Below are 13,720 nucleotides of genomic sequence, written 5' to 3' on the forward strand. Positions count from 1 at the left end.
TTATTTTAAAAGCCAATTGTGTTGTTGAAGAAAAGGCTATGTTCTCGGCCCATTTTGGCTATGGTCCGGGGCTGCTTGGGGAATTGGGCTGAAGATGTGTATGCTCCTGGGCCTGGCGTTTTCTGAAAACACAACAGAAAACAGGGAGTGATGAGATAGTGACACCAGAACCTGAAGTCTCCTGAGCCTGGCTGTGGGCTCAGACGTGGCTGGCAAATCCCCACGGAGGGAGACGAGGGCCACAGTGGCCTGGGCTGGGGCCTATGCAGCCTGGAGTTGGAGCCTGTCCTTGGGGCTGAGACCTGATCCTGTCCACGGCTCTCCCCAAGGCTGCAGAGGTGCTGAGAGAAGAGAGGCCAAGCAAGTGACAGCCCAGGGGAGGCGGGCTCACATCCCACCCGCACCTCAGGGCACGCTTTCTCCAGGGCACCCCCAGTCCCTGGGGATGCCAGCGTCTCCCCCCACCCCTCCGCCCTCAATGACCTCAGTCTAGTGTTAATGGGTTGGAGAGGATGGATTCTGAACCTGGGTGGTTGACCTCAAAAGCCCAGACTCGTGTGTTTCCATCGTTTTCCCCAGTATAATAGAGTAAGGTGCTTCACTACCAGGGGCTGTGGACCTCGGGCTCAGAGGGATGTATTCTCAAGGGACTGACGAGCTCTAATTTTGAAAAGCCATGTTTTCACTTTGATGAAATTCTTGAAAAATTATTTAGCCAATTATTTAAACAAAGCTTCTCTTCTGTAGTGATAAGATATAAATGAATGTCATTGTCATAGACGAAGACTTTGATTTCTGAGGTCAGTGCTGCCCAGGCTGAGGTGCACCCACATATTCCTGAATGCCCCAATATTTTATCTTAGAGACACACTGGTGTCTCTGGGTATCGTTAAGGGAAGGGTTTTAACGTCAGACGGGGCTGGGTTTGAGTCCTAGTCCCACCACCGATGGCTCAATATGACCCTGGGCCACGTGCTTCCCACGCCTCACCCAGCAAATGAGGTTCTGAGGTTCACTGGGGGCCCCCAGGGACAGACAGCACCACCAGGCTGGCAGCAAGTACTGCTCCACACGCTGGCTACCACTGCTATTATTATCCCCTATCATCACCTACTTGTCATTGCCATCCTTCCTTGCAGTTTGCTATCTCTTCAGGAAACAGTGAGAGTGGAAACAGGATTACTAGAGCGTCAGCCCAGAGTGGATGAGGTCAGCTGCCTGCAGAAGCTGCTTTAAACGACAGGATGTTTCCCTTGCCAAAAGCAGAGGAGCAGCCTGGAAATCTAATCAACTCCTGGCCAGACGTCAAAGGAAGCTGAAGCCTTTATTAGTGCTCTTAATGAGGAAGCAGCATGCGTGTGGAGTCCTGGAAGGCCAGTCCCCAAACAGGAGGTTCGTGGGCCCGGGCCTCGCAAGGCCACTCCTCAGGAGGCTACTGCTTGCGGTTCTCAGACCTTGAGAACATCCGGCTCCGTCCCCCAGCCCCGATTCCACTGTCCCCAAGCAAATTTCTGACTGTCGTCGGCTTCCTTCCGAGTTTCCTACAAGGGGAGACGCTCCACAGAGCAGCGGCCCCAGACACCAGCCCCCTTGCTGGACACTTGTAAATGAATACCACACCTTCCGGCTTCTCCGTCAGTCTCCTTGGAGTTTGGTTAGCATGACTCCAACTTCCTGAGGAAGCTCAGCCCTGTGACCTCTGACAAAAATCTGTGTTTGGATAATGATAATGCCACTAGGGTGTGAGGACCCGCTGAAGGGATCCACTAGCCTCCTGCCGTTGGTCTGTTTTTAATATTATTGGTGGGGCCTCCCCAGTATTCCTCCAGAGAAAGACCACACTGCTGCCACACTGTAGCACCGCAGCTGGCAGCTCTGCAGCGAGATGGCCTGGGACAACCCAGGGGGTGCTGGGGGAGGCGACCTGCAGGCAGCTGTCTCCTGCCCACCGCCCCAGCTCCTCCCACCCTCCTTGTTCTCCCCCCACCCCGGGGTGGTGCCGTTTCCTTATGAGCAGAATTCGTGTTTCTGTCTTCCTAACCATCTCCAATAAGGCTACAAACCACTGAGTTTGGGGGACTTTCAGACTGAGGTGCTGGCTGGGAACAACAAGGCCAAGGGAATTCACACTTTTAGCGTTAAACAAACAACAGCCCTAGCCACTTTCATAAGCTCCATGTTATGCTTTTGCCATCTTTCTTGGTCTTCTCTAGGCCTCCAGAGGCTCTCGCACACTCCCAGAATCCACCTTCTTTGTGTATCTCCATGAACTTGAGCCTCTTCCCTGTCTGTCCCGCGCCCTTGGGGGCAGGATGATGGCTCAGGCCTTAATGGTCCCCTTTGGTTCAATCATAATGTTTCTGCTGTGACTTTTTGCTCCCAGAAGACACATACACGAAGAATGGCAGTTCTGGATGGGCGGGGGCAGCCTGTGCCCACTGCTGGCTTCAATTCATTAAAGGAGTTTCCCCCCAGAGCATCCAGGACATAACACCAATGGCTAATTACTGTGCTGGCTGTTCTCATCTGGACCCATAATTCAGCCACGGGCTTCAGGTCTGGAGTCACTCTGAGCCTGAAGCTGGCCGAGGGCTTGCCGAGTGAGCTCTATGCCCTTTGCCGCCTTGATAAGCAATTTTAGTGTATATATACTAGAATTGTATATAACTCTGCTACCCCCATCCGACCCCCAATGCCCACTCCCCACCCACCCACCAGCCACAAAACCTACAGCCACATCTGTCTTTTAGGATACTTACTGAACAGGCAGGCAAGAATCGAGGTACTCTGGATTGAAAACAGGAAGTAACAGAACTTACTGAAGGTATTTTCAAGTTATAATGACCTGGTCCTGGGCCTTCACGCTGTAGAAAAAAATATTTTTTTAAGCGTTTCGTAAATAGTGATATCAGATATATTTTGATGCTATATTTGCCTTTTATGAATAAGCATATGAATCAGTGTGATAGGGTAGAAAAATCCCTGGATTGGGGCTCGGAAGATCTTATTAAGGTGTGCCCTGGCACAAGCCACTGTGAATGGGAATAATATCTGCTTTACCTGCCTCATGGATGACTGTGAAGACTGGAGTTAGGTGACCTGTGAAAGTCTCCCCTGTCCCTGCCTGGATGCCCTCCCCTCTCCCAGGCCCCCTGCCCACCCCTGCAGGCCCCGCTCCATTCTTGTCCCTCTGTTGATGGTGACTTGCTGCTCTGAGCTGTTAGCTTTATAAAACATACTTATTCTTTCATATAAATGCAGTATATGTTCTCTTCGTCCAAAAGAAAAAAGTATTCAGAGCAATTCACTGACCTAAGTATTGATACAATGCTATGAGGTTAACAGAAATGCATGAACACAATTTTAAAAAGACAAACACCTCAAAAGAAAAGTTAGCAAAAGGCAATTCACAAAGAGGAAATGCAGTGAGGAAATCGGGGGCTGGGGTGGGCTTTAAGGTCATTAATAACCAAATAAGGTGTAATTAAAACAAAGAGATACTTTTGTGGGGGCCAGGAAAGAAAGAGAGGGAGGGAGGGAGGGAGGAAGAAAGGGAGGGAGGGAGGAAGGAAGAGAGGGAAGGAGGAAGGGAGGGAGGGAGGAAGGGAAGGAGGGAAGGAGGGAGGAAAACTTTATCCACAGCGTGGACACTCCTATGACTCTGGTGGAAGTATTAATTTGATTAGCCTTTCTGAAGCACAGTTTGGCAAGCTATGAAACAGCTTAAAAACAGATATACCTATCCAAAGGGAGAGAAAGAAGAAAGGAGTCTGGTTACAAGATTGTTGCAGGAATCCAGAAGACAAATGATGAGTCCTGAGCCCAGGTATGGCAGGAAAATGAACACAGCCCAAACAGCACAGTAGATAACACAGACAAAATGTTAACCTTTTTTTCTTTTCTAGCAATTCACTTCTTTTCCTCTCCCATTTTCAAATACCTGTGCTATTTGACAGAAAAGAGTCTTTCTGGCATGATGTCTTGGATCTGTTTCTAAACAACACAGGAACTAGGGGAAGTGGGTGGGGTATGGACTGGCCAGGAGCCGGTCATTTTCGAATGGGTACCTGGGGGTTCTGTCTATGTGGTATATATTTTTAAACTTTCTACAGTACAAAGTTAAAGATAATATATATTTATCATTTTGACCCAGCAATTCCATTTTTAGGAATTCTTCCTAAGAAAACAATTGAGAATGTATGCAAATATTTGGCCACAGAGACATTCACTATAACATTGTTTCTAAAAGTTGAAAATTGGAAATAAATGGAATGACCAGTGACGTGTGCCTGGTTAAATAAATTGTGATTCTTCCATCCAGCCATCCAGGTTGATGAATTTTTAGGGACATAAACACTATTCCCAAATATTGTTAAGTGAACAATGCAAGCTTTAAAAAATGTGCATAAAAAAACTGGGAATGGAATGTTCACTGACAGTAGTTTTCTCCAGGTGGTGGCATGTTGAGTAAAAAGAAACTTTTTTTTTTTTTTTTTGCTTACTGTCAGTTTCTAATTTTTCTATGATGGACTTAAGTACTCTTGAAATATGAAAAAAAAATTATACCTAATGTATAGATAAACGAATATGGAAATTGGGTAAGTGAAAAAGGGGGTAGGGAAAAAAATAAAATGAGCAGTAAGGTTAGAACAGAAATGTTCCTGTAAGATCCTGTAACACATGAGGCTGAGCCACAAGGTAGCTCAATGGCTTTGGCTGAACAAGCACCAACTGCAGCCCCTCCTCAGGATTTAAGAGCACAGCAGCATAATTAGAGCTGCCATTCTCAATTATCCACCACGAATGAAGTCTGTTATTATCAGCCAAGCACAAATCTGATAATCAAGGGATGCGCCTCATCATTTTACAATTCATGGCAGAGAGATGAAAATAGCAATGTTTTCAACCTGATGCATCCATGGGACAAAGATCGCTGTCAGGGCAAGGCTCTCCGTACAACGTGACCAACCTCTGCACTCCCACTGGAGAAGTCCAAGCCACCATAAGAACACAGGCATAGAAAGTCGGGGAAATCTGGACAGGAACGGTTTGCACAAAGTCCCTTTGGTTTGGCCATAAGAAATGCAAGCTCTCAAGCCAAAGTGGTAGCTGGGGCAAAAGACGCTGCTGAGGGGGCCACCACTGACTCTATGCTTACGACAGCCTAGCTGTCTGCGGGATGGCTAAGAAACGCTGTGACCTGCACCCTTTCCCCCCAAGCCTCATGTGGCTTTCACTTCTAAGCTTCCAAGTCATGAGCTGCTTGGGAGGCCAGGTGCCAGGCCTGGCGAAGCCCTGATGTGTGCCTATGCCATCCAGCAGCCTCCCTGTGTGTGCCTGGTCATCTGAATCAAAGGGCCTGAGACTTAGGGAAGAAAGAAATTACTAAATGCTATTTGCCCTCCATGTGTTACATGGGCTCTTTTAAGTGGGGAACATTAAGGAAGTGGATATGGGCCCAAGTTCATATTCCAGAAGCCACAGGAATCCTGCTCTAAGTGAGAAGTAATGGTCAGGCCAGGGCCCTGCAATGGGTGGGAAGCAGCTCCAGCAGAGTCCCCGATTCTGCCCTAACCGAGGATGGCAAGCGGGCAGAGCTGAAAGGAGGGAAGGGGACTTGGTCCAGGATGCCTCTGAATGTGTGTTGAGAAATGGACCCGGTTCAACGAGAGGGGGGTTTAAAACAAGGAGGACAGGGAGGGGTAATATAGGGATAGGAGATTAAAAGGTACAAACTATTATGTATAAAATAAGCTACAAGGATATATTGTACCACACAGGGAATATGACCAATATTTTATAATAACTACCCTTTAAAAATTGTAAATCACTATATTGTACGTCTGTAACTTATATAATATTGTACATCAACTATATATCGATTTACAAAAAGAAAGAGAAGGACATTTAACTGTGTCCTACTCCTCCCTGAAGTTGGGGATTCTGCTCTCTGGTTTGCTGGCGATCTCTGAGCATGGTCCAGAACTTTGGACCACGTTACGTACGATGTGTGGGTGAAGGGTGGCACCCAGGTTCATCAGGCAGTACTAAGCACCTCTTGCACAAATTGGATGGACCATTTCTTAAACCTTCCTATCATCAGGGCCATGCTTTGGCAACTCTGGGTTTCCCAAACGAAACTTTTCAAAGACCTTTGACATCTGGTGCCAAGGGAGAACAGAATTATCACCTTCCTAGAATCCCAGAACCTGCTGCCAAAAGAAACGACAGGAACCTTTTATAGTTTCCCATTCCTCGATTCAGGGCATGATTACATCTGAACCCTCCTGGTAAGATGATCATATCTTTCTCTTGCCTTTGAAAAAGTCTTATCTAATTGACTTTCTACTTAAGGACAGTCTTAACCTTAAGGGATTACACAGTATTTTATGTATGATAGTATTTTACGATGAATAAAATACTATCATCGACCTAGAGGAGTTTATGGTCCAGTGAGGGACACAGGCAAACAGAAACATCAAAAAAGAATACATGAAGATGTGAGGAGCTAGGATGGTGCTGAGTGAGGGCAGAGCTAGCTGCATGGCTTCAAGATTGCAAACCAGGCCCTTGGTGCACCTGGCCTGTGCTAGGTAAGTTTGATTTCAGTGGGATGTTACAAAGAGCAGGGGCTTTCCACTTACTGCAAAGGACTCGGAATGCATGGGTCTCACTCATTTTTCTGGAGTGCTCCTGGGACCGTGTCGTACCAGGAAGACATAGCATAGCCTCCACCTTGGCCTTCTTGACCTATTTGGTCCCAACCCCTAATGTGCAATAATGCTCAGTACTGTTGTAGGCCTTTGGTAAAAGCCTTGCCACCCCTCACCTGCCACTGATCACACCCCTCCTCCAGGGCTGAGAGTATGGGACTGGCTTATCTACACAACACCGCTCAGGAATTGAGAGGCGCCAGGTGCCTCTGAAAGACTGTGTGAGAGTAGGTGAAATTACCCCACGATTTTGTGTGTTGAATTATGTTCTCCCAAATCCATAAATCCTATGAGTTTTTGGTGGGTTGAATTACGTTGAATGTTGAATGGTGTTCCCCCCAAATTCTTAAGACTTGTGGATTTGGAATTCCCAGTACCTCACAATGTGACCTTACTTGGAAATAAGGTCACTCCAGATGTAGTAAGTTAAGATGAGGTCATTAGGATAGACCCTAATCCAATATGAATGGTATTCTTTAAAAGGGGGGAATTTTGGGCACAGAGACACACAGACGGGGAAAACATCACGTGAAAATGAAGGCAGAGATCTACAAACCAAGGAATGCCAAAGATGGCCAGGAGACCACAGGAAGCTATGAGAGAGGCATGGAACTGACTTTCCCTTACTCGAAAGGAACCAAAACTGCTGGCACCTTGATCTTGGACTTCTAGCCTCTAGAACAGAGACAATAAATTTCTGTTGTTTAAACCACCTCAGTCTATAGTCCTTTATTATGGCAGCCCTAGCAAATGAATACGTAAATGTTCAATTCATTTCTTCATTCAAACAATATACAATGTGCCAGACACTGTGCTGGGAGTTGGGAATACAGTGGTATATGATTGTCTCCCAATCTCTGTGCTCCTAATTCCTTAGTATTAGGACAATTTTAAACTGGGCACATGTCTACCCAGATTAAAGACTGAATTTCCCAGCCTCCCTTGCAGCTAGGTGTGGCCACATAGCTAATTTCTGGCCAATAGGATGGAGGTAGAAGAGGTGTATGCAAATTCTAAGGAGCATCCTAAAGGAGAGGGCAGCTCATCCATCTTCCCTGCCCTCCTGCCTGCTAGCTGGTCCCATGTTCTCAGCTCTCAGGGACCATGGGTGTGGAAGCAATGCTTAGCAGAGCAGCACACAGAAATCTGATGCTGCAGAATTACCACACCAGCCCTAAACTGCCTACTGCAGGCACTTTATATAAGAGAGAAAGAAGTTCCTATCTTGTTTCTAATATTGTTACCTGTGGGCTCTGTTAGTGGCAGCAGAACTCAGTCTTAATTGACAAGGTAGGCATGTTTCCTACTCTCATGGGGTTTACATTCCACTAGGGAATGTCTACCTTACAAAAATATGATGAATGTGTGGAGTATCACACAGAGGACATATATGGTGCCATGAAAGCATGTAAGAGGGTAAACTGATCTGGCCTGAGGGGCCTGAGAAGCTCTTTAAAGAAGTACATTTGAGCTAAGACCAAAAGAACAAGGAGGAGGAGGAGTTTGCAGGGCAAAAAGTCTGGAGGAAGGGTCTGTGTAAGAAGAAGTAATGGGAAGGATTAGGGAACATCAAAAGGGGCAGGGCCTCAGGGCAAGCCTGAAAGGAGGATATTGTTTATTCTAACCCTGTTGGAACAAATTCACGGCATCACAGGAATAAAATAAAAAGTGCATAGGCTCCTGTCAAAAAATAGGGTTAGGGACCTGAAATTCACCTGGCTTGTGACAGTTACCACTTTGTTGTTTTTTCACATGTGTATTAACACTAAGAATGGTTTTACGATTTAATTGCAGATGTAAACTGTCAAATGTCACCTATGTATGTCCAATCTATGAGTCCTCAGTTTCCTGAAGTCTTCTCGTTTGCAGGCAGGTGTGCTGGTCATCCAGGGCACCTCTCCAGCCTGGTCTGAAGCAGACTCAGCAGGCAGTCTCCACCACTGCCCACCGCAAGCTCCCAAGGACCTTCTGCACGGCCAGAGGGCTACCCCATCCCTGCCACCATCTCTAGCTCCCAGCCTTCATTCACATACCCTCTCATTTGATGTTCACAACAGCCCCGTGGAGGAAGTGCTATTACCTCCACTTAACAGACAAATAAGTGAGGCTCAGTGGGGTTAGAAACAAATGACTTAGCACCTCAGCTGCAGAAGCCAGAAGCAGTGACTGACCTTGCTTCTCAGCGCTGGGAGGTATCAGTACTTAGTTCTAAGCTATTTTCCTTTAAAATCATAAAGCTAAAGGGAACCTAGAAAGAGCACACAGTCCATCCCTACTGATCCTAGGCGCAAACAACTTACAACGAATCATACTTGAAAAGAGAAAAGGTCAGAGATAAAATGTATGGCCCCAAATGTCTATATATATACACATGTAAAACATAAGAAATATGCAACATAAACTGAAATGACTAGACGTGGTTGTAAAAATGATCTCCCCCAAATTTGGTGTGGTGGATGGGTGTGATAGCTGGACCACACTGCCCAAAATAAAACAGATGCCCCAGCAAGGAGGGTGGAACCCTGTGTGGTGGTGGGCAAAGGGAGGAGCTAGGGCTGCCTCTGTGGGAATTCAGGAGGAGGCATGTGGCAGGGTGTATCCAACTTGGGAAATTCTAGAATTCTGTAACTATCGGTCTACAGGTTCAGAGAAAGGAGACATGCTTGCTGGTGGGTGGGGTAGCAACAAACCTGGCAGGGGCCAAAAGTTATTCACATTTGAAATTAAGAATTGGGCTTCCTTGGTGGCGCAGTGGTTAAGAATCCGCCTGCCAATGCAGGGGACACGGGTTCGAGCCCTGGTCCAGCAAGATCCCACATGCCGCGGAGCAACTGAGCCCGTGCGCCACAACTACTGAGCCTGTGCTCTAGAGCCCGCGAGCCACAACTAGTGAAGCCCGCGTGCCACAACTACCGAAGCCCACGCGCCTAGAGCCCGTGCTCTGCAGCAAGAGAAGCCACTGCAATGAGAAGCCCGTGCACTGCAACGGAGAGTAGCCCCCACTCGCTGCAACTAGAGAAAGCCCGCGCGCAGCAACTAAGACCCAACGCAGCCAAAAATAAATAAATAAAATAAATAAATTAAAAAAATAAAAAGAATTGATGATACCTCTGAAGCTCCGTACTTCTTAAAAACCCTAGTACATCTGTAGTTATATTTGAAAGGTTATACCTTTCCAAAAACGTTACCTACAAGTGAACTCATCTTTGAGGAGACTGACCCTGGGACCTGTTTTACTCATCTAAACTTTCAGATTCCATTCAGTCAGACGTCCATTTGGCTTTTTTTCAATGTGACCATGTTTACTAATTCCGTACTCCTCACGGAATTTTAAACTAGCAGCTTAGTTTTTAATTGAAGTAATTCCTTAAATGCAGAAATACCTGAAATGATTCAGCGTTCTTTCATAACGCTAGTTTTAATGCACCGAGTATGCCATGGGTCTGCTATCCCCTTTTCAAACTTCTATCAAATGTGACTAAAACAGATAAATCACATAACGCTCATTTGTGTCTGTACAGACTCTTCCCTGTTTATCTGATCCTTTCCTTATTTTTTATAGGATTGTCCGGTTTTAAGAAATACAGAAATATCTTGAAACACTTCTGATATCAAATAAAAGAAAACCATTTTTTCATTTGACATTGTAAGGTTTTATTCCTACTGTCAGGAAAGATGCGTGTGTCTCATTTTTTCACTTTATGTACAACTGCGAGAAGTAATCACTGAAAAGAACCTGCTCAGTGAATCACTGTTGGAAGCCCCAAATCATATGAATGACTGAGTCCTAATTAAGTAGCAGTAATGGCACTATTTTTATTAAAGTAACAAAATATTTTTATGTTGACCATTTCCATGGCTCTTTTCTTCAAACTATCATTTTTCTGACTTTTAAAAATTATATTTTGAAAAATTATAAAAGTAATGCAAAAGAGAGAAAGGAAGCAAACAACCACCCTTAATTACAACACCTCAGCATAGAAACTAAAAGCATTTTGGTGCATTTCCTGTTTTTTCATACACATAATTTTTTTACATTATTTTAATCATGATAGACATACCAATTTGTATCCTGCATTTTTTCACTATGCATTAGATCACAAATATTTTTGGTACTATTTCATAAATTTTAACAATAATTGTTTTAATAGCTGTAAAATATTCCTTTGTGTAGGTATGTAATATTGTTTTTAAATTACATCTTTCTCCTGAACACAAGATTGTTGCTATTGTTATCTTGCTATTATAAATAATCCCTTGATGATCTTCTTTGTATAGATTAATATTACTGTATATAAATTATTACTTTATGAGGGTTTTCACACAATGGAATTAGTGGGCTAACAGAAACAGTTTTAATAGCTCAATACATACTTCCACCAGCAAGAGACACGAAAAGCACTGATGTTATGGTCCACATGCCAAGTAGATATTGGGGAAAAAAGATTTAGAAAAACAAAAATCTTCCTTACTCCTCCTTACCTTAATGGGAGTATTAAATAAAGTCATCAGTGTCCCCTATATGTTCAAAGAAGTTGTGCAGAATATCTGCTATCCTTAATGCCCGAATTTTGAAATGCATTCAGGGGGGAAAAAAATTCATGCAGTTTTTTTGTAGGTCAAGAGATTGAGTCATTTATAAAAGCTAAAATTAAAGGGAGGAATGAGGGGAGGAGAAACCACAAATGACAAGTTTTACTTTGTCCACTTTGCTTGGATAAGAATGACTGGGGTTTGTTGCAGTTTGTTTTCTACTCTTTAAAACAAATCCTGCTATGAGGGAACTGTGCCTTTGGGTCTGGGGATTTGAGGGGCTTGGTCATTATTATCAAAGTGCTAAAAGGGAATGGTGGCTGGTAGAATTTTCCAATACAATTTTTTTCCGGGGGGTACAAAAGGGCCCTTTTTACTTTTGGTAGAACATATCTTCTGGTGTCTATCCCAAACTGCTCACATAAACACTCCTCACAGTCTTTCCTATGGACAAAACAATTATGCTGATCCATAATCAATTATTATTATTATTTCAACAATAACTGAAATAGCCAATAAGTGTACAACCTTACGCTGGTAATCTGAAGATTAGAAACCATCTTCCAACCAGACAAATCCCTTCCCAGCTGCTTCTCCTGAGAGCCACCTACACCTTGGGACAAAGTGTAATTCATCAGTGGAATCCTTGACATAAACAAGAAGGCTGCATTTTTTTAACAAGTGATAATGGCTCATCCACATGGAGGGGCCTTCAGGCACATAAGACCCTAGAGGATTTTCAAATTCAAAGTTACTGTACTTTTTACAACTAAAAAATGGTGTAGTAATCTGCCATGCCTTCACATGGTCATCCACTCATTTTTTGATAGGCTGCTCCTGGAGATTCTAGGCATAAATGATTAACACATTTCAATGAGCTAGTTTTCACAGATGATGGAAAGAAAGAAGGAAGAGATACACACCTGTACGTATCCATCTTTTATAACCTGCCTCGTTCCATAAAGGGTTTAAAGTGACTTGGTGAATGTCTATAGGTTGTCGTACTCTATTGCACCTGATCTACAGGTCAGATTTCTGGTGATCGTAGGTTTCATGTATACCAACAGTGAGGCAACCTGTCCTAAATCAACAGGGCTCAAGTGACACTGTGACCTTACACAAAATGCATTTCAGAAGAATAAGAGTGACAAGTTGGTTAAAAAAAAACCAAAATGCCAAAAAAAAACCCAAAGAAAATTAAAGTGACGTCATGTCTCTGGAGGGAATTTTTTAAGTGGTGGAAAGGATACAAAGAAAAGGAATGGAAAATTGGAAATTTGGAAAAGGAAAGGATACATAGGTTTCATTCATTCATTCATCACATTTTTGGCGCACGGTCCTAGGAGATGGGGGCATTGATGAATAAGACAGCCCCTTCTTTCATGGATCTTACATTCCAGAAGGTGATTACAAACTCTCTAATTTGATGACGTAAACATTTTACATTTTAGGGACTTCCCTGGCGGTCCAGTGGTTAAGACTTCGCCTTCCAATGCAGGAGGTGTGGGTTCCATCCCTGGTCAGGGAGCTAAGATCCCACATGCCTCGCAGCCAAAAAACCAAAACGTAAAGCAGAAGAAATGTTGTAACAAATTCAATGAAGACTTTAAAAATGGTCCACATCAAAAAAACTTAAAAAAAAAAAATTTTACATTTTAAACTTCTGTATATTAAAAAACACAAAGTAAAAGGCAAAAATCCCTGAAAAACTTCCACAAATAGAAGTGTTAATATCTCTTCACTATAGAGTTTTTACAAATCAACAAAAAAGAATGTTAAAGCTCCACCCAACAGATAACTGGGTAAAGAATGTGGCCAGAAAGTATGCAAGAAGGGCCACAAGGAACTGGCTAACAAATAACTAGAATGTGTAGCCTCCGATCCTACAGATTAAAATAATGAGATATCATTCTTTTACCATCAAATTAACAACGATAAACAAGATTTATAAACATTTTGTGAAATAGGCACTCTTTTTTTTTTTTTTTTGGCCGAGCTCTGTGGCACACGGGATCTTAGTTCCCCTGCACTGGGAACACAGCGTCTCAACCACTGGACCGCCAGGGAAGTCCCGGTACTCTCCTTTTTTAATCTATCTATCTGTCTGTCTATCTATCTATCTATCTATCTATCTATCTATCTATCTATCTATTTATTTATTTTTGGCTGCATTGGGTCTTCATTTCTGCGCGCGGGCTTTTCCCTAGTTGTGGAGAGCAGGGGCTACTCTTTGTTGCAGTGTGGTGGCTTCTCTTGTTGAGGAGCATGGGCTCTAGGCACCTGGGCTTCAGTAGTTGTGGCATGTGGGCTCAGTAGTTGTGGCTTGCGGGCTTTAGAGTACAGGCTCAGTAGTTGTGGCACATGGGCTTAGCTGCTCCGCAGCATGTGGAATCTTCCCGGACCAGGGTTTGAACCCATGTCCCTTGCACTGGCAGGCGGATTCTTAACCACTGCGCCACCTGGGAAGTCCCCCG

The 13,720-nt window shown here is 44.2% G+C and overlaps 1 protein-coding gene across 1 annotated transcript in view; it reads right to left on the reverse strand.

Annotated features, from left to right (window-relative positions):
* Window positions 1-13,720, reverse strand: part of STPG4 (sperm-tail PG-rich repeat containing 4) — a 39,886-nt gene continuing 26,166 nt past the window's right edge. The window contains 3 exon segments of the mRNA XM_068564156.1: window positions 1-20; window positions 23-122; window positions 2,760-2,864. Of these exon segments, the coding sequence (XP_068420257.1) occupies window positions 1-20; window positions 23-122; window positions 2,760-2,864 (225 nt within the window).

The sequence above is a fragment of the Eschrichtius robustus genome, chromosome 15, assembly GCF_028021215.1.
Source record: "Eschrichtius robustus isolate mEscRob2 chromosome 15, mEscRob2.pri, whole genome shotgun sequence".
Classification (NCBI taxonomy): domain Eukaryota; kingdom Metazoa; phylum Chordata; class Mammalia; order Artiodactyla; family Eschrichtiidae; genus Eschrichtius; species Eschrichtius robustus.